Source organism: Anomaloglossus baeobatrachus, chromosome 5 (genome assembly GCF_048569485.1).
Source record: "Anomaloglossus baeobatrachus isolate aAnoBae1 chromosome 5, aAnoBae1.hap1, whole genome shotgun sequence".
Taxonomy (NCBI): domain Eukaryota; kingdom Metazoa; phylum Chordata; class Amphibia; order Anura; family Aromobatidae; genus Anomaloglossus; species Anomaloglossus baeobatrachus.
The window spans coordinates 77,236,649-77,258,056 of record NC_134357.1 but is presented as its reverse complement, the minus strand read 5'-3'; the positions used below and the strand labels follow the sequence as shown (position 1 = coordinate 77,258,056).

General features: G+C 43.4%; 1 protein-coding gene across 1 annotated transcript in view; it reads right to left on the bottom strand.

The window, feature by feature from the left end:
- The window catches only part of AS3MT (arsenite methyltransferase), an 88,142-nt gene that overhangs the window by 35,114 nt on the left and 31,620 nt on the right, over positions 1-21,408 (bottom strand). The window contains exons 6-10 of the mRNA XM_075348607.1: positions 11,362-11,416; positions 6,348-6,472; positions 4,431-4,581; positions 4,013-4,149; positions 1,583-1,652 (exon numbers count right to left, since the gene is read on the bottom strand). Of these exons, the coding sequence (XP_075204722.1) occupies positions 1,583-1,652; positions 4,013-4,149; positions 4,431-4,581; positions 6,348-6,472; positions 11,362-11,416 (538 nt within the window). The remainder of the gene's footprint in view (positions 1-1,582; positions 1,653-4,012; positions 4,150-4,430; positions 4,582-6,347; positions 6,473-11,361; positions 11,417-21,408) is intronic.

The following is a 21,408-nucleotide window of genomic DNA, read 5'->3' as shown; positions in this document are numbered from 1 at the left end:
TGCATGTCTATCTTTATGCCAGCAAAGTCAATGAGAATTCTGAAGTGCTGTGTGCACATTGCTTTTTTTCCTTGCAAATTTGGTGCAGAAAATAATCTGCAGTATGTCAATTGTTGGGGCGTTTTTTTAGCCCTTTCACCCTTTGACTTCATTAAGAAAAACGAATGGCACAAAAACGCACCAAAAATGCATGTTTTTCAGTGTGTTTTTCTGTCAGAGGGTGCAGATTTGATGCAGAAAATTTCTGTACCAAATTTGGAACGTGTGTACATAGCCTTAAAGCATGGGTGGCAATGTGGCCCCGTGATTAGCACTGAGGTCCTGGGTTTCAATGCTACTTCTCCATGGGGTTTGTATATTTTCTTTGTGTTGTCATTGGTGAAATCTTAGTAGTTAAGCTCTCTCATACACATTTTATAAATACTAATACGATAATTCAATTTCCGTCAAATTGTACAATGAGCCTAATTTCTCAAAACTGTCATAGTTGCCAATAGCAACCAATCAGAGCTCAGCTTATAGTTCTTAAACTGCTCCAGAAAAATGAAAGCTGAGATCTGATTGGTTGCCACTGGCAACAGCGACATTGTTTCTGCAGGACTATTTTAAATGAGGCCCTGTACAATGTCATGGAAATATTGAATTTAGATTATGAGTCCCACATTGGACAGGAGCTAATATCAGAAGTGGTGATCTCTACAGATTATGTTGGTGCTATGTAAGCAACAGGACATAAATAAAAATAAACAATTATAAAGGGATTGTACCAAGACTACAAGTTATCACATATCCATGGGATAGGTGATTACTTGCTGATCAGTAAGGTTCCAGCTCTGGGATTTCCATTGATCACAAGAATCAATCAAGCGTGATCCACTCTCAGTGTATGAAACTACTGGCAATAGAAGACGAACAGTGGGGAACATGCATGACCGCCCCTCCATTGAAATAGGGTTCTCATTAGCCCCCATATGGTTCCAGTAGATCCCTTATCAAATATTTCACTTTTGTTTTCATTATAAAAGGGAACCTGTCACCGGATGTTTATAATACGCACTTTGATCTGCTCTGAGTAGCGCACATCAAAGTATTGTAGTGCACCTGCGCGGGACCTCAATGTCGGCTTGTGTATATGATGTAGAACGCGTCATCCACATTAGCTTCAGAAGGAGGAGGACAAAGATGTCCAAAAGAGGAAGCGCGGACCCGGAGAACAGAGACGCCCATCCGATCAGTCTGCTCTGCACTGACCGTTAGGTGAGTATTATAAATATCCGGTGACAGGTTCCCTTTAAAGACTTAGTGCTTGATTTGGCATTTTTTTAGTTGAGCAAATAGATTTGTGCTGCCCTAGTGTCCAGTCTGGTTCTCCAGGGCATCAGACCAGGGCTGTCTCCATCTCTGTGACCAGCATCTTGAGCGGTTTTGGCGTTTACATTTTTATATCCTATTCTTGGTTTAATATAGGTTCGTTAACCTCACTTCTTGGATCAGTAGTCGGCAACCAATGGCTGTCCAGCAATTACAACTCCCAGTGTAACCTGACAATCCTGCAAAGTATTCAAGAGTATCTTTAGATTACCTTCAGCACTCGATAGGCTTCTCTTAGCACAGCCTTCTTATCAGGTGAAAGATTGATCACACAGTTAGATCTACAAGAGTAAAAATGTATTATAATTTCCTTTATTAAAGGGGTTGACAACCAATTCTCAATCACTATGTTTCCCCCTTGTAAAATAATAACATTTATACTCACGTCCGACGTTGGCGCTGTTGCCGCTGGCTCTCCTACAATCACTGCTACCAATGATGGTCTCTTCATGGTCACCTCCTTCGGACAAATCAGACATCCAAAGGAAGTGAAAAAGCAGCCGCAGCTCTCGCTTGCTCCATATTTTAATGACGTCTAAAAGAAGGGTTAGTAAAGTGGCCACTGTGTGGAGGGGACAGGGCAGGCAGTAGTAGTCGTGTGCGCAGGGGTTGCCAGGCCGCAGCACAGCCGCTCGGTAACCCCATGCTCCCAGTCGCCACTGAACTGCAAGAATGTTTTCGCCACAGTCCACACTTCCACTGAGTCAATAAATCAGGCACAATTATACTTTCATCAGACAGCTGAACTTTACTTGATCTTGTTACAGGGATACTTTCAACTCGCATGACACAGGTGCCGCTTCTGACCCCGATGGGGTTCCCTCCATACTTCGTTCCATAATAGAATTTACCGGCTGACCACTTTCCTGGCACCTGAGCTCCTTCAGATACTGCTAGGCCCCTCATTTCCCAGTCTGACGTCACACTGTACTAGCAAATTCAAAAAGTCCTTTAGCCTCTCCGTCCCACCCAGAGGGATTTAGCTGATGCTATTTAAGGGGCTTATTCCAACAGCAATCCTCTGCCTGTGCTTCTGTCCAGGACCTACTCTTCTTCTTTAAGAGCCCACTGACCTTCAGTCTCGCAAAATATATCATTGAGTTTTCAATCCAGGAAAGATGGACGCGACCCAGACTGACTGGACTCAACCCCTTTTCTGGGGATACAGTTCCGACAGTCCTCTGAAGAGCAGGACCCTGCGTGTCCGGTATCAAAGGGTTGACCCTTAGGATTGTGGTTTATAGAATATTTGGGCTTGTTCTCGCTTTCTCCTACCGGGGACTCTCATGCCCTCCTTCTTCATCCTGTCCTATTTTTACACTATACCCCTCCTTTCACTTAACCCTTTTTCTACCTAACTAGGTGCCAAGACAGATGTCACAAAGCTACATTGCCACCTGGTGGTCATTTACCAAAATACACAATACAAATTAATACATATCATAACCTTTCTGTGTGCCGAACACTTCTGCAGTGGTGGCGTAGCCTTGACCGCCCTACAACTGATTCACCGGAGGGATTGCGGGAGAGCCAGCGGTGACATCACTGACGTCAGAGAGGAGTTAATATTTTATAAAAAGGAAACATAGTGAAGGTTGTCTAAGTTTTGGACAACACCTTTAATCTCATATTAGATATCATAGCTCCACCGAACATCAAGAAAACATTTCAGAATTAATACAGATAGTAAATTAGAAAATTCTAGAACATTTTATTATACAAGTAACAAGCTTTATTGGTTGAAACTAAAATCATATTTTATTTGGCTAACGGTTCCATGCAATTAAACCCTAAATTGCCTTCACAGAGGTGGGCTGGTAATCTTTTTATACGAAAAATAACAAATGAAAAAACTGCAAAGCTTCTACTAACCATTACAATCTGAAAACAGACAGAATAACATATTAACCCAGATTACATCTCTGTGCTGTCTGTTATTTTCAGAGACCCATAAATTTATATGTGCGATTGTGATCCTTGACTCCGATAAAAACGGACATTATTTTGCGGACACATGCTCCGCCAAAAACAAAGACATAAAATCAGCATCATAGACTACAATAGGTACAGCTAAATCTGTGAAAACATAAATAGAACATTTACTGTATGTGACAAAGATGTCTGAATGAGGTAACAACTTGGATACTCAGAAAGTAGTAATTTGTGGGTCAGGAGAAGTTCACTTTAAAAGGAATCTGTCAACAGATTTTTGCTATGCAATGTGAGAGCAGCATCTTTTAGGGCCTTAAACCGTGATTCCATAGATGGGTCACTTGCTGGTCTCTATGCTATCATATTGGTACAATTACTCTGCTACAATCACTCCCAGTATAACCCCGCCAACACCACTGATTGGAAGCTTTATATGTATATTGTACATTGATAGAAAGCGGCTAGTCAGTGGTAAGGGCATGTTTGGACCAGGAGGCATGAGACCCCTAGTTCTGTAGTAATAATCTCTTGCTGATAAAACACTGATTTTAGTCAAGCTGCAACACACAGCTTAGTAAGTAACACATTGCTGGAATCAGGACTCTACAACACACTGCTCTCATATTACATAGCAAAAACCTGCTGACAGATTCCCTTTAAATACTAGTGTCTACCCCAGCTCTGTTGACGATCTTCTTTATATACTTACATAATGATGTCAAAGCTTTGGTCACCTATGCCTGCAGATTTGAGATCTTCAATATATCCGTTCACAAAATTAATATTTGGTTCCTGGTAACCAAATTTTTTCATGTGGTAGTCAATATATTTTTTGGAGATTTCAATCTAAACACAAGTAAAAAGAGGTCCAGGGGTGAATACTACAACAGTGTGAAAAATGAAAGAAATTTACCATACAGAGAAGAAAAAAAATATTCTACTAGCATAAACCAAACGTCCAATTCTCATTTAGAGAATGTGGATCCAAAGCAGCTCTATCTTGTGAACTATTGACATTATTTTTAATGCACAATTATGTGTAGAAAAATGGGGGCTACGGTCAGATTTTCGTAACCTTGTCACAATTTTATTTTCTGTATTATTCCTCTTATTGCAGCAAAGCTTACCTGCTCATCAGTCATATCTATGCCAGTGATGTGTCCCTTGCTTCCAACCAGCTTGCTCAGCATGTAACAGTCTCTGCCACTTCCACTGCCCAAGTCCAGGATATTGCAATTTTCCAAACATTCTGGTACCACAAATCCACAACCATAGTAACTGTACAGGAAGAACATGAATCAACTACATGTCAAGAAGCCATACTAATCGAAAAGTGTTCAATTTCAAGGGCTATCAGAGATGCATCTTCATTGCATTGAAACAAATACCTTTGGTTGATGGTTGACTTATGCTACAAGAGTATTGTTGTGGCATACGACTGTAAGATATGAGCGGCTATGACTTTTCTTCAGCTAAACTGAAAATCATTGTCAATAGTGATGAGCGAGCGTACTTGGCACTGCTCAATACTCGATCGAGCATCGGGATGCTTGAACAGACTCGGGACTTGATTGAGTATTGCGGGGGCTCGAGTGCTATGCGCGAGGCCCCACATGTTTCACTGCTGTTTTTCAGCCTGCCAATCATGGTAATGCTGTAGCCATGTTGGCTACTGGTATTATTGTGATTGGCCAGCCTCATTGCGTCATTGGTTCTTATTTAAGATCCGGGTGTATTACGCTTGGCTCACTATAGTACAAGAAGAGATGGTGCAGGAGGGAGAGTTTAGATTAGATCAGGCATATAGGCAGTGTTGTACATTTGCACCCTTTAGTGCCTTTCATGAGGCACTAAACTTTGTTTTTAGACTGATTTAATGTAATAATTATACAGATATTACAGCATGGGATCACAGCTGATTCTTTTTGTGAGGTAAAGCATTTCCCTGACTCTTTTTTTTAAAATATTTTACCTCAAAGAAAGAATTATTTGTGATCCCACGCTGTAATGTCTGTATATTTACGTCCTTGCCCGCTAAAAGATGTGGTATGATCAGACCATGTCCCTATACGGTCAGACACGGCCATTACACAGTACATAGCAAGGACACATATATAACATTATCTCAGTACAAGAACATTTAAAAAAAAAAAAGCAAAAAAAAAAAAGAAAAACCACATCAAATTGTGGAAATTATTATTATTCCAAGATCTATTGATTGAAATGAACCTTGATCAAGGGACAGCCCCTTTAAGATTGTGACAATGAAATTTTACGCTGTAAATTTTGAATAATTGAATTCTACACTTCGCTAGAAGCTACAGGGGTACTGCTTCTACAGGGGTACTGCTTGTACAGGGGTACTGCTTGTACAGGGGTACTGCTTCTACAGGGGTACTGCTTGTACAGGGGTACTGCTTCTACAGGGGTACTGCTTGTACAGGGGTACTGCTTGTACAGGGGTACTGCTTCTACAGGGGTACTGCTTCTACAGGGGTACTGCTTTGTATGGCTTAACCAAGATCACTATCTATCCAACTAACAACAAACTACTAAAATACATATGTGTCGCTTCCCTTGGCTTACGGTATGTGCACACATCATCTTTTTCTGGTGGGTACAGTCCAAAACCCTCCTGAAAAAGCGCTTAGAAATGCTAAAAAGAATCAACGTATGCAATGTAAATTGAAAACGTCTTGCTGGTCATATATTCAGACTTTCTGAGCTTCTTTTAACCATTTCAGGTTTTCGAAAGCTGTGTAGATTTCTAAAGAATTAGTGACCTGACCATTCTTCAGGCAACCACTGCTGTGAAGCTGCTTACTATTGTATACATAATGTAAAAATAAAAATGCCACCAAACAATGCTGCCATAAATAAACTACAGAAAGAACGCCAAAAAAGACGCTTCAGAAGAAACAGTCGGCATTTTCCTGAAGCGTCTTCCATTTGCAAAACTTTGTGGGTGTCTAAAAGCGGTCGTGCGTACATACCATTAGTATGACCACTGATATGTTCATCAATGTTTTCTTAAAATTCCTTACCGTGAAGAAACCTCTTCATGAACTTCAGCTTGTGCCTCCAATATTAATTTCGGCACTGCTTTGGATGGGGTCACACATGCATTGGTTTTCAGATCCTTTGTGCTCTTTATTTTCCTATAGTATTCCTAAGTAATTGGAAGAAAATGAAGTCTATAATCTATCTGAAAATGTGATCATACAAGAGCAAATCATATCTTAGGGCCTGGGATGAAAGGGACTTATGCATAGCAAAATGTTTAAGGATGTTCATCAGATGATTTATGGCTACTAATCGAATGGTTTATGGCTGGAAGACCAACAATAGCACTGCACACTGCACTTAAATATGTGAGAGCATGCCTTTGCCGCAGTTTTACATAGCATTGCAAAATACGGAACTTTGGCCGCTTTTGCCATTGAGCTTGTAAGGGTTGTCCAAAGTCTGGCAAGTTCTCCCGCTCTTCTCGGTAAACTTTGCCAATGCCCCCTTATTGGGCTCTGTCTTGACCACCAAATAATTCCGTGCTAAACACAGTGACATAGCAGAAAGGTGAAGCTTTCCATCAAGACCATGAGGAAGATGTTGGGCAGAGTTTGACAAATGGCACTTTTCGGTTGCCCTCTGAACATGGATGAGCAGAATATAACCTCTGCACCCTGCATACATATTCCATTGGATATGGTAAAACATTGCATCCTATTCCAGTCAGTCAAAATTAAGAGTGAACCAACATTTTCAGCCCAAGTTCAGTAATCTACAAAGTCAGTAAGGTAAGGCACAGGTGGCATGCAGAGGACACTTGGGCACTATAGTAATACAAGCATCACAGTCATGCCACCATTATTAACTTAACCTCTCATGCCCTGCTATTTATTAGCCATCAGGGTATGGGGTCAGAGATACTTTAACAGCAATCCTCAAGTCGTGTCTCTAAAGTATACACAAATTAATATTTGTCTAGAAATCAAAGTGAGCAGACTTGTAGGGGTATTTCAGTGGTGCCTACTCTTTGTCAAAAAAGGAAACCAATGTAGCAGAATTTAACATATCCAATGGACAGGTGCTAGCTTGTTTAAGGAATACCCCTTTAAAACAAGAGGAAACATTTTTCCCAATTCTTTTTTTAAGCCACAAATAATAACTAGCAACAGATAGCTGAACACAGCACTTGGAAAGGCAGGAAGGATAGGCAGGCAGGCAGGCAGGCAGGCAGACAGAGGCGGGAATAACTAGTAAAACCTGACCCACCTATTAGATATTCTGTAGCTGCTATTAATCAAGTAATTAAAGTGCATTTCACAAGCTTTACTTACCTGTATTCCAGAAAGTATACATCCGATCTTACAACTAAAGGTATGTATAGAATCAGCATGATGGCGCCAGTATAGCATTAGCTTTAGTTTATATATGAAAATCCTGGTGGTTGGTACCCTTTAACCCCTTCACGACCATGGACGGATCTTTCCGTCATGGATCGTGTCCCGGTAATCCCCGCCCCCTGCCGCGGGCAGGCGGCGTGGATCGGCACACATATCAGCTGTTTTCAACAGCTGACATGTGTGCCTACATGTTCCGAGTGGAATCGCATTCCACCCGGAACATTAACCCCTTAGATCTCGCTGCCAAAGTCTGGCAGCGAGATCTATATGCGCGCGGCCATCTTTTTTTCTTACCTCCGCCCCCTCCGGACGTCACGTGAGTGATCACGTGACGTTCGGTGGTTGCCATCGTAGCACAGGGTCATGTGATGACGCCTGGTGCTAAGAAGTTTCACTTTCATTCTTCCTCGGCACGGAGCAGAGGAAGAAAGAAAGTGACTATTTCTGCTGTTTACAGCGGAATAGCTGTGATCAGCAGATAGCGATCAGCAATCGGATTGCTGATCGCTATAGCCCCCTAGGGGGACTAGTAAAATAAAATAAAAAAAGTTAAAAAAAAGTTTTAAAAAATTAAAAAAAAATAAAAAAACCTAAAAGTTCAAATCACCCCCCTTTCCCCCCATTGAAAATTAAAGGGTTAAAAAATAAATAAATATACACATATTTGGTATCGCCGCGTTCAGAAATGCCCGATCTATCAAAATATAAAATCAATTAATCGGATTGGTAAACGGCGTAGTGGCAATAAAATTCCAAACGCCAAAATTACGTTTTTTGGTCGCCGCAAGTTTTACGCAAAATGCAATAACAGGCGATCAAAACGTAGCATCTGCGCAAAAATGCTACCATTAGAAACATCAGCTCGAGACGCAAAAAATAAGCCGTCACTGAGCCACAGATCCCAAAAAATAAAAACGCTACGTGTTTCGGAAAATGGCGCAAAACGTGCGCCACTTTTATTGGACAAACTTGTGAATTTTTTTTAACCCCTTAGATACAAGTAAACCTATACATGTTTGGTGTCTACAAACTCGCACCGACCTCAGGTATCATACCCACACATCAGTTTTACCATATAGTGAACACCGTGAATAAAACATCCCAAAAACTATTGTGCCATCACACTTTTTTTGCAATTTTTCCACACTTGGAATTTTTTTGCTGCTTTCCAGTACACCATATGGTAAAACTTATGGTTTCATTTAAAAGTATAACTTGTCCCGCAAAAAACAAGCCCTCATATGGCAAGATTGACGGAAAAATAAAAAAGTTACGGCTCTCGGAAGAAGGGGAGCAAAAAACAAAAACGCAAAAACGGAAAGTGCCCCGGGGCTGAAGGGGTTAAAGGGAATCTGCCACTTGAATCATGCTGCCCAAACCACAGGCAGCATGAAGCAAAGCCTGGTTGCATGACTGCAGCCAGGTATATGTTTTTTTTCACTGAATTGCTGTGGCGTTTGGATAACCAGTCGGGGACAATTGGGAGTGACGTAACTGGTCCTGGGGTTGCCCCCATCTGATGTTTCCCAGCACCGCTTTCACTAATGGATAGGTGTCTGCTATGTGTGTATATATAGGGAATGACCAGTCAATCAACTGGGGTAGTGCAAGGCAAAGGCTTTTCAAACAATGTTTTTTATGAAACGCTGCATAACATACATGGCTGAAATCATGCAGCCAAGCTCGTTTTATGCTGCCCATGGTTTGCACATCATGAATCGTTTGCCCTTTGACATATGGTACTTTAAAGTTTCTTTAATCTGTGGACACCATGTTTTAGAGCAGGAAGAGTGGAATATATAGTTTTGTGAGAAAAAGATTCAATATAACCTGTGTTTTTATCATTTAAACCTCTGCACATTCTGAGATTTTTGGTCCAGTGGGCGGTCCTATTAGTGATTGACCGTTATCTGCATGTGCACATTTATACAGTGAAAACTATGAATCACTGACAGAACCACCCCTTGGATCTAGAATCTAAGCAAGGGCAGAGGTTTCAATGATTAAAACTATACTCACTCTTATCTCACACACCTATATGTGAAGCTACTCTCCTCTATAACATGCCACCTGCAGACTGAACTGCATTTTCTAGGTGGCCAGTTCACTTTAAGGTCTGGAGTGTTAAACAGATCAACTTTGTACACAAGTGGTGAAATTGTTGATACCCATCGTTTAATGAGAGAAAAACCCACAATGGCCACTTGAATAACTTGAATCTGACAAAAGTAATAATAAAAAATCTATGAAAATGAACAAATGAAAGTCAGACATTCCTGTTTTTCAACCATACTTCCACATAATTTTAATAAAAAATAAAACTCATGAAACAGGCCAGGACAGAAATGATGGTACCCCTGAAAATAATGTGACAAAAGGGACATGTTAAATTAAGATGTGTCCACTAATTTGCATCACAGGTGTCTACAATCTTGTAATCAGTCAGTCGGCCCCTATATAGGGCTACAGATACTCCCTGTGCTGTTTGGTGACACAGTGTGTACTACATTCAACATGGACCAGAGGAAGTGAAGGAAAGAGTTGTCTCAGGAGATTAGAAAGTTATAAATTATAGACAAGCATCTTAAAGGTAAAGGTTATAAGACCATCTCCAAATAGCTTGATTTTCCTGTGATATCAAGTTGCACATATTATTCAGAAATTTAAGATCCATGGGACTTTAGGCAACTTCCCTGGACCTGGCTGCAGGAGGAAAATTGATGACAAATCAAAGAGACGAATAATATGAATGGTAACAGAAGAGCCCAGAAAAACTTCTAAAGAGATTAAAGGTGAACTTCAAGCTTAAGGAACATTAGTGTCAGAACGCAGCATCCGTCGTTGTTTGAGCCAAATTGGACTTCATGGGAGACGACCAAGGAGGACACCATTGTTGAAAAGAAAAGAAAACATAAAAAAGCCAGACTGGAATTTGCCAAACTACATGTTTACAAGCCGCAAAGCTTCTGGGAGAATGTCCTATGGACAGAAAAAGCTTGGTCTCAGTCGCAGGTCATGGGTATTGCAACAGGATAATGACCCAAAACACACAGCTAAAAACACCCAAGAATGACTAAGAGAAAAACACTGGACTATTCTGAAGTGGCCTTCTATGAGCCCTGACCTAAATCTTATTGAGCATCTTTGGAAAGAGCTGAAACAAGGCAACCTTGAAACACCAGACAACTGGAGCAGTTTGCTCGAGGAGTGGCCAAAATACCTGTAGAGATGTGCATGAGTCTCATTGACAGTTACAGGAATCGTCTGATTGCAGTGATTGCTTCAAAAGGTTGTGCAACAAAATATTAAGTTAAGGGACCATCATTCCTGTCCAGGTCTATTTCATGAGTTTTATGTTTTTAAAAATTCTGTGGAAGCCAAAAAGCAGCAATGTCTGACTTTCATTTGTTCATTTTCATAGTTTTTATTTATTATTACTTTTGTTAGATTCAAGTTATTTCTGTGACCATTGTGGGCTTTTCTGTCATTAAATGAAGGGTACCTACAATTTTGACAACGTGTGTAAGTACAAAGTTACAGATTAATGGAAGGTTACATAAGAGGAAGGGATTTGCTTGAGTTACTGTACTTTTTAGACATTTATTAGCACTTTGTGAACATATGTGATAAAGTGAAGGATCACGGTCAGTAATACCTTGACATCTTCGTGGATTTGGAGACCTTGGGAGCAGCAGCTGGATGTGGGAGAACTAGACAAATCAACGTTAACAGAGGGTTAGAAATATCCAAGGCTTAACCTTAAACCACAATGTCTTCATAAATTACCTTTATAATTGGTCCCTATAAAAAAAATAACACCAAGGCGGTGTTTGCCTAAGGTTAGTTGTGTGGTGGCTCTTAAAGGGGACCTGTCACCAGTTTTTAAGTTATCAGTAAAAAAACCCAGAGCACTCACAGTAGCCAGAATAAAATAAGAGCCAAGCTAGCTTCTTTTTAACTGTATTGGTAGCAAAGCAATAAAATAATAAAACTGTGAATATCATGGAACTTTATAGAAAGGATAAGGAGAAGGATTAGATTGTAGACAACTGGGTTAAAGTAATTTTCTCGAATGAAGCCCCCTTTAGACTGTTAAAACTTCTAGTAGAAGAATTGCTTGGAGAGGAAGGGGTGAGTGCATTCTGTGTCTGCCAACGTGTGGGGGCTTTTCATCCATGGAGGGGCCTCACTCAGTTTAGCCTGAGAACATTGCTATGAATAAAGAATGGGATCTACACATTTTCCAAGAGCAATTCTCTCAACAATCCAGGAGCAATGTGGTGATGAACAATGTTTTTTCCAGCATAATGGAGACCATGTCACAAGTGATAGCCAAGTGCCTTTAGGCCCCTTTACACACTGAGACTTTCAGCGATCCCACCAGGGATCCCAACCTGGCCGGGATCGCTACAAAGTCTCTGGTGAGTCTCTGGTGAGCTGTCAAACAGGCAAACCTGGCCAACGACGCAACAGCGATCCAGACCTGCAGAACGACCTAGCTAGTCAAACACTGGAAACGAGTGATGTGTCACAATATCTGTCAATCACTATTCTCTGTCAGTCGGTCTCTCCCTCTCGGTCTCTATTCTCTCTCTGAGTAATCAAAAAAGTGGAGCGGAGCGGCGGTGAGTAGCGCGATCAGCTGAGCTGTCACTGAGGTTACCCGCGGCCACCGCTGCATCCACCGCTGGATCCAGTGACAGCGGGTAACCTCAGTGACAGCTCAGCTGATCGCGCTACTCACCGCCGCTCCGGTCAGCTCCACGCAGCAACTGAGGTGAGTAGCGCGATCAGCTGAGCTGTCACTGAGGTTACCCGCGGCCACCGCTGGATCCAGTGACAGCGGGTAACCTCAGTGACAGCTCAGCCGATCGCGCGGCTGTCTTCATTAGCTGCGTGGAGCTGACAGGAGCGGCGGTGTCTGCTGCAGCTCCTGTCACCTGCATGCAGCTGAGCTGGAAGCGCCGCTGGAGGTCCGTGGATTACGCCGGACATGGAGGGCTTTTTGGGGCTGATTAAATTGGTGATGAGGGAATTTGTTTGTGTTTTTTATTTCTAACAAATGATTTTTTCGGGTGTGTGTGTTTATTTACTGTAATTTACAGATTAATCATGGAAGGTATCTCGGGGAGACGCCTGACATGATTAATCTAGGACTTATTGGCAGCTATGGGCTGCCAATAACTCCTTATTACCCCGATTTTCCAACGCACCAGGGCAAATCGGGAAGAGCCGGGTACAGTCCCAGAACTGTCGCATATAATGTATGCGGCAATTCTGGGCGGCTGCTGACTGATATTGTTAGGCTGGGGGGCTCCCCATAACGTGAAGCTCCCCATCCTGAGAATACCAGCCTTCAGCCGTATGGCTTTATCTGGCTGGTATTAAATTTGGGGGGAACCGCACGCCGTTTTTTTTAATTATTTCTATACTCCATAGTGACACGCCCACCGGCTGCTGTGATTGGGTGCAGTGAGACACCTGTCACTCAGCGTGGGGGCATGTCTCACTGCAACCAATCATAGGTGCCTGTGGGCGGGAAAAGTAGGGAATACGAAATTGTTTAATGAGCGGCCGGCTTTTTCAAAATAGTAAAAGCCGCCGCAGCTGTGTGAATGCCGTGCAGCGCCGCGCCGGGGATCGGGGGATCGGTGAGTATGAGAGAGGAGGGGAAAATGACCGTCAGACTGTGAGAGAGGGACAGAGATAGTGACGGACCGACAGAGAGAGAATAGAGACCGAGAGGGAGAGACCGACTGACAGAGAATAGTGATTGACAGATATTGTGACACATCACTCGTTATCAGTGTTTTAAGTCCCCTTTACACACTGAGACTTTGCTGCACAGCGGGAAACAAAGGACCAAAGAATGGTCCTGAACGATTTGTAGCGATCAGCAACTTCACAGCAGGGGCCAGGTCGCTGATGTGTTTCACACACTGCAATGTCGCTGGGGAGGTCGCTATTACGTCACAAAACCGGTGACGTTACAGCGATGTCGTTTGCGATGTTGCAGTGTGTAAAGCCACCTTTTGCGAGCAAAATATTGACATTTTGGGTTCATGGCCAGGAAACTCCCCCACTGAGAACCTGTGATCATCAATCCTCAAAAAACAGGTTGATAAAAACACATAAATTGTGATAAAATACAAGTATTGATTAGACAATAATAAGCTGCCATCAGTCAGGATTTGGTCTAGAAGTTCATATCCAGCATGTCAGGTCAAAGGGCAGAAGTCTTGAAAAATAAAGACCAACATCGGAAATATTGATGCTTTACATAAATTTAATGTGTTTGTCAATGAAAGTTTAAAAATGTATTAAACACATAAGGCCCCGTCACACACAGAGATAAATCTTTGGCAGATCTGTGGTTGCAGTGAAATCATGGACATATTGTTCCATTTGTACACAGCCACAAACATGTCACTGATTGTCCACAATTTCACTGCAACCACAGATCTGCCGCAGATTTATCTCTGTGTGTGACAGGGCCTTTAGGCTATGTGCCCACGCGAGCTTGTTTCTGTGGATTTTGCCACGGAAAACCTGCGGATTTTTCTGGATTTTTCAGATAAATCTGCAGGTTTTAGCATGTACAGTCACTCGCCATGTTATCATATGGGACATGGGGAGTGCTGTGTCCACGCTGCGGAAAGTGCGGCTGCCGAACATGCTACGGATGTAGGCATCCGCATGTATAATTGCATGTCAATTATTCATGCGGAATTACCTGCGGATGTCCCGGCCCTCCGCTATTATTATTATTTATTTATAGAGCACCATTAATTCCATGGTGCTGTACATGAGAAGGGGGTTACATACAAAATACATATACAAGTTATAGTAGACAAACTAGTACACAGGGAAGAGGGCCCTGCCCTTGCGGGCTTACATTCTATAGGATTATGGGGAGGAGACAGTAGGTCTCCGCTATGGAGATAAGAGGCCGGGACGTCCGCAGGTAAGTCGCATGAATGTCCGCATGTTTCCAGCAGCTATTCCGCTGTAATCTAGCAACTAAAAATAGCTGCGGACGCCGGCGGGCAGCTGCGGGAAACATGCGCTCGTACCTGCGGATACATCCGCAGGTACGAGCGCCCGTGGGCACATAGCCTTATAATTGAAATTCAGTACCCATAGAAACAACCGACTAAAAGATCTAAAAACACGGAAGCAACAATCCTTGTGAAAACCCAAATCTATTTCAGCCGCTCACCTTTTGGTCATGACTGTACCTAGATAGCTGAACAGTAGATAATGGTACAGACTTACCGGTATGTTACCAAGAGGAGTTAATTTGGAGTGGCTATAAACCACCGTACAGCTGTATATATACAACTTATGTAATCCCCTTTTGGATACAGTGTGAAGAATCTGATGTTTTTTTGTGCCTTGTATTCTAACCCTTTATGAACAGTGCCTTAAAAGGGAATCTGTCAGCAAGTTTTTGCTACCTCATCTAAGAGCAGCATGATGTAGGCAAAGATATCCTGAATCCAACAATGTCTCATTTAGATTACTAGGTGCAGCCATTGTGACAAAATCATATTTTAGTTTTAGCATATAGCAGAGCCCATACAGCTGTCCCTGCCCACACCAGACCTTCATTATACATTTCCCTAGATAGAAGCTTCTAATCGCAAAAAGGGGAAGAGTCGGTCTTGAGCTCACGCACTGCTGGGTCCACTAATGATAAAGCAAGGAAGCCTAAACTAACATTACAGGTAAACAAAAACAAACTTTGTGATAAGAGACACCTGGTTGTAATCTGTATATAAACCCTTGCAGCATGCGGTCTTCAGTATACATTGCAAAAACCTGCTGACAGATTACCTGTAATAAAATGGCACTGATCAGTAGACACATAGGTTGTTCTGAAAACTAAGGTTCCCACAATGAGCTTTTGATGAGTTTTTGACACTGTGCATTTTTTGCTATGCCAGAAACGCAGCATCTTACAACTCCAGAAAAGTGGATGGGATTTATAGAAATTTCATGCCTAATTTCTTTTTAATCAGCATAGATTGACCGGTGTTTCAAATCTGCAGCGTCAATTTCTCTTGCAGCTAAGCTGAGTTTTTCTGTACATATTTTCTCCACTGATTTGCATTAGATGTGGAAAATCTACAGGTAAGAAAAAAAAAAACCTAAAAAACACACGCGTTTTTAGTGGGAAAGCATCCAAAATACATGAGATCTGCACCCAAATATATCAATATAGTTTTGTGAAAGCCAAATACCAGGAAGAATGAAAATGAAAGCAGTTAATTTAAAGCATGACACATCAGAAACAAAACCACAGCATCAAAAACGCGATAAAAATGGTTAAAATGAATACAAAAAATGAATGAATGAAAAAAAACGGAATTAACCCGATTTAAATAATAGATGCAGAAATTCTGTAACATAAAAAAAACTCATTTAAAGCTTATCATGGGATTGTAGCCTGATACATTTACATACATAAAACAACAACGCAAACTATTTGTTACCGGTCCTGGGCTTTCTAATTTACTCATAATGAGTGGAAGGTTCATTAGTCGTTTGTGCTTAATGTTGAGTTCATTACACATTACGCGACCACAAACAAATGTCCTATATATGGAAGGATTGTACATTTTTTACCTCCGTGGTTATCTATAAGCATCGCGGACATTCTGTATTTTATGGGGTGGAATAGAAAAGTGCATCAACATAAGCACCAATATACCAGATGTCGCTTATAGGTAAAGCTGAAAGGTGAGACATCGGGGAGTAGAAATGATGGACATGAATCAGTGAGAACACTAAATACTGTACACGCTTCCTAAATCCTGACATCTTATGACTGATGCAATTCTACCTATGGAAATGTAGGATTTGCAAAGATATGTGTATTACAAATGCAGACCTGCAAAAACACCAGCAGAGACACATTACCTGCCCTGTGACATGTCCGCAGCAGTTTCCGGCCATCCCATAATGCTTTGTCATTTCATGGCTTTCTCAACCCCCTTCATTCCAGACATAGCACAGCAGCCCACGCCTATTCTGTATACACTGTAAACTCAGTTACAAGCTTCTATGGATCAAAGATATTTCCTCCTCTTCATTTCAAGCCATACACGATAGTCACTGATTGGCAGGCAATGCTGGGACTTGTGGTTCTCCACCGTTAGAGAGACATTTTTATTTTCTGATATTATAAACATTGCAAATACTGAAATCTTATATCTGAAATGCTTACAGCAATGAAGACACATTTTCCTGACTTTGTGTCTTGCTACATTATGAGGGCAAACATTTTATTTTTTCATTCAAAAAGTCCTTTCAGTCCTTCACTAATATAACAAAGCGGACTCTGTTATCAGCACCACAAAAGAACGGAAATGTCCTAATAACAGAGCCTCATTTGAATCCATGCCCATTAAACACAGCTTTAATAATATAACGTACCAGATAGAATATTGACCCCCTCTCGACAGGTTGTAAATGATCGCAGGTTCCACTCCCATAAAGAGGCTAAAAAAAATAAATAGATTCACTTTTAAACATATACTGCTCAAAAAAATAAAAGGGAACACCAAAATGCAAAATCCACATTTAGGTGTTCCCTTTATTTTTTGAGCAGTATATAAAACAATTTACAGAATATAAAAATTCGAACAAGCCTCTTTCTCCACTGGTAAAATAAACATATTCGGTATAGCTGACTTTGTAACACTCCGGGCTATCAAAATATAAAAAAAAATATACAAATAAAAAATACTATGAAAGAGAAAAAAAAAAGGGAAATACAGATTTTTTTTGTTTGTATTTCACTGTACTGTCCTTAAAAAAATTGTAATACAAAAAATAATCAAAACATATGAAGTACAGATTGATATCAGTAAAAATATCAGCTTGCCACCCAAAAGAAGGGAATTTTGTTTACTTACCGTAAATTCCTTTTCTTCTAGCTCCAATTGGGAGACCCAGACAATTGGGTGTATAGCTTCTGCCTCCGGAGGCCACACAAAGTATTACACTTAAAAGTGTAAAGCCCCTCCCCTTCTGCCTATACACCCCCCGTGCATCACGGGCTCCTCAGTTTTGGTGCAAAAGCAAGAAGGAGGAAAAATTATAAATTGGTTTAAAGTTAATTCAATCCGAAGGAATTTCGGAGAACTGAAACCATTCAACATGAATAACATGTGTACCCAAAGAACAATAGCCCGAAGGGAACAGGGGCGGGTGCTGGGTCTCCCAATTGGAGCTAGAAGAAAAGGAATTTACGGTAAGTAAACAAAATTCCCTTCTTTGTCGCTCCATTGGGAGACCCAGACAATTGGGACGTCCAAAAGCAGTCCCTGGGTGGGTAAAATAATACCTCGTAATAGAGCCGTAAAACGGCCCTTACCTACAGGTGGGCAACCGCCGCCTGAAGGACTCGCCTACCTAGGCTGGCATCTGCCGAAGCATAGGTATGCACCTGATAGTGTTTCGTGAAAGTGTGCAGGCTCGACCAGGTAGCCGCCTGACACACCTGCTGAGCCGTAGCCTGGTGCCGCAAAGCCCAGGACGCACCCACGGCCCTAGTAGAATGGGCCTTCAGCCCTGAGGGAACCGGAAGCCCCGACGATCGGTAAGCTTCGATAATTGGTTCCTTGATCCACCGAGCCAGGGTTGATTTGGAAGCCTGTGTCCCTTTACGCTGTCCAGCGACAAGGACAAAGAGTGCATCTGAGCGGCGCAGTGGCGCCGTACGAGAAATGTATAGTCTGAGTGCTCTCACCAGATCTAACAAGTGCAAATCCTTTTCACATTGGTGAACTGGATGAGGACAAAAAGAGGGTAAGGAGATATCCTGATTGAGATGAAAGGGGGATACCACCTTAGGGAGAAATTACGGAACCGGACGCAGAACCACCTTGTCCTGGTGAAACACCAGGAAAGGAGCTTTGTATGACAGCGCTGCCAGCTCGGACACTCTTCGAAGTGAAGTGACTGCTACTAGGAAAACCACTTTCTGCGAAAGGCGTGAAAGAGAAATATCCTTCATTGGCTCGAACGGTGATTTCTGAAGAGCCATCAGCACCCTGTTCAGATCCCAGGGTTCTAACGGGCACTTGTAAGGAGGGACTATATGACAAACCCCCTGCAGGAACGTGCGTACCTGTGGAAGTCTGGCTAGGCGCTTCTGAAAAAATACAGAGAGCGCTGAAACCTGTCCCTTAAGAGAGCCGAGCGACAAACCCTTTTCCAGTCCGGAATGAAGGAATGACAGAAAAGTGGGTAAGGCAAATGGCCAGGGAGAAAAACCCTGAGCAGAGCACCAAGATAGGAATATCCTCCACGACCTGTGGTAGATCTTGGCGGACGTTGGTTTCCTAGCCTGTCTCATAGTGGCAATGACCTCTTGAGATAACCCTGATGACGCTAGGATCCAGGACTCAATGGCCACACAGTCAGGTTGAGGGCCGCAGAATTCAGATGGAAAAACGGCCCTTGAGACAGCAAGTCTGGTCGGTCTGGCAGTGCCCACGGTTGGCCCACCGTGAGATGCCACAGATCCGGGTACCACGACCTCCTCGGCCAGTCTGGAGCGACGAGGATGGCGCGGCGGCAATCGGACCTGATCTTGCGTAACACTCTGGGCAACAGTGCCAGATGAGGAAACACATAAGGGAGTTGAAACTGCGACCAATCCTGAACTAAGGCGTCTGCCGCCAGAGCTCTGTGATCTTGAGACCGCGCCATAAATGTCGGAACCTTGTTGTTGTGCCGGGACGCCATTAGGTCGACGTCCGGCATCCCCCAGCGGCAACAGATTGCCCTGACGACTGAGAAAGTCTGCTTCCCAGTTTTCTACGCCCGGGATGTGAACTGCGGATATGGTGGAGGCTGTGGCTTCCACCCACAGCAGAATCCGCCGGACTTCCTGGAAGGCTTGCCGACTGCGTGTGCCGCCTTGATGGTTGATGTATGCCACCGCTGTTGAGTTGTCCGACTGAATTCGGATCTGCTTGCCTTCCACCCACGGCTGGAACGCCTTTAGGGCAAGATACACTGCCCTTATCTCCAGAACATTGATCTGAAGGGAGGACTCTGTCTGAGTCCAAGTACCCTGAGCCCTGTGGTGGAGAAAAACCGCTCCCCACCCTGACAGGCTCGCGTCCGTCGTGACCACCGCCCAGGATGGGGGTAGGAAGGATTTCCCCTTCGACAGAGAAGTGGGGAGAAGCCACCACTGAAGGGAAGCCTTGGCTGCCCGCGAAAGGGAGACGTTCCTGTCGAGGGACGTCGACTTCCTGTCCCATTTGCGGAGAATGTCCTATTGAAGAGGACGCAGATGAAACTGCGCAAAAGGGACTGCCTCCATTGCTGCTACCATCTTCCCTAGGAAGTGCATGAGGCGCCTCAGGGGGTGTGACTGGCCTTGAAGGAGAGAGTGCACCCCTGTCTGTAGTGAACGCTGTTTGTCCAGCGGAAGTTTCACTATCGCTGAGAGGGTATGAAACTCCATGCCAAGATATGTCAGTGATTGGGCCGGTGTCAGATTTGACTTTGGAAAATTGATGATCCACCCGAAGCTCTGGAGAGTCTCCAGAGCAATGTTCAGGCTGTGTTGGCATGCCACTTGAGAGGGTGCCTTCACAAGCAGATCGTCTAAGTAAGGGATCACCGAGTGTCCTTGAGAGTGTAGGACTGCTACCACTGTTGCCATGACCTTGGTGAAGACCCGTGGGGCTGTCGCCAGGTCGAAAGGCAGTGCCACGAACTGAAGGTGTTCGTCCCCTATGGCGAAACGCAGGAAGCGCTGCTGCTCTGGTGCAATCGGTACGTGGAGATAAGCATCTTTGATGTCGATTGATGCTAGGAAATCTCCTTGGGACATTGAGGCGATGATGGAGCGGAGCGATTCCATCCGGAACCGCCTGGTTTTTACATGTTTGTTGAGCAGTTTGAGGTCCAGAACAGGACGGAAGGATCCGTCCTTTTTCGGCACCACGAACAAGTTGGAGTAAAAAACCGTGACCCTGCTCTTGAAGAGGAACAGGGATCACCACTCCTTCCGCCTTCAGCGTGCACACCGCCTGCAGAAGAGCATCGGCTCTCTCGGGGGGCGGAGATGTTCTGAAGAATCGAGTCGGAGGACGAGAGCTGAACTCTATCCTTTAACCGTGAGATAGAATGTCTCTCACCCATCGGTCTTTTACTTGTGGCAGCCAGGTGTCGCAAAAGCGGGCGAGCCTGCCACCGACCGAGGATGCGGTGTGAGGAGACTGAAAGTCATGAGGAGGCCGCTTTGGGAGCGGTTCCTCCGGTGGTCTTTTTAGGGCGTGCCTTAGACCGCCATGATCGGAGTTCCTCTGATCCTTCTGAGGCCCTTTGGACGAGGAGAATTGAGACCTGCCCGCGGTCCGAAAGGACCGAAACCTCGATTGTACCTTTCATGGTTGAGGTCTGTTTGGTTTGGCCTGGGGTAAGGATGAGTCCTTTCCCTTGGATTGTTTAATGATTTCATCCAATTTCTCGCCAAACAGGCGGCCGCCAGAAAATGGCAAACAGGTTAAGAACTTTTTGGAAGCAGAGTCTGCCTTCCATTCACGTAGCCACATGGCCCTGCGGACTACCACCGAATTGGCGGATGCTACCGCCGTACGGCTCGCAGAGTCCAGGACAGCATTAATGGCGTAGGACGCAAACGCCGACGCCTGAGTGGTTAAGGGCATCACTT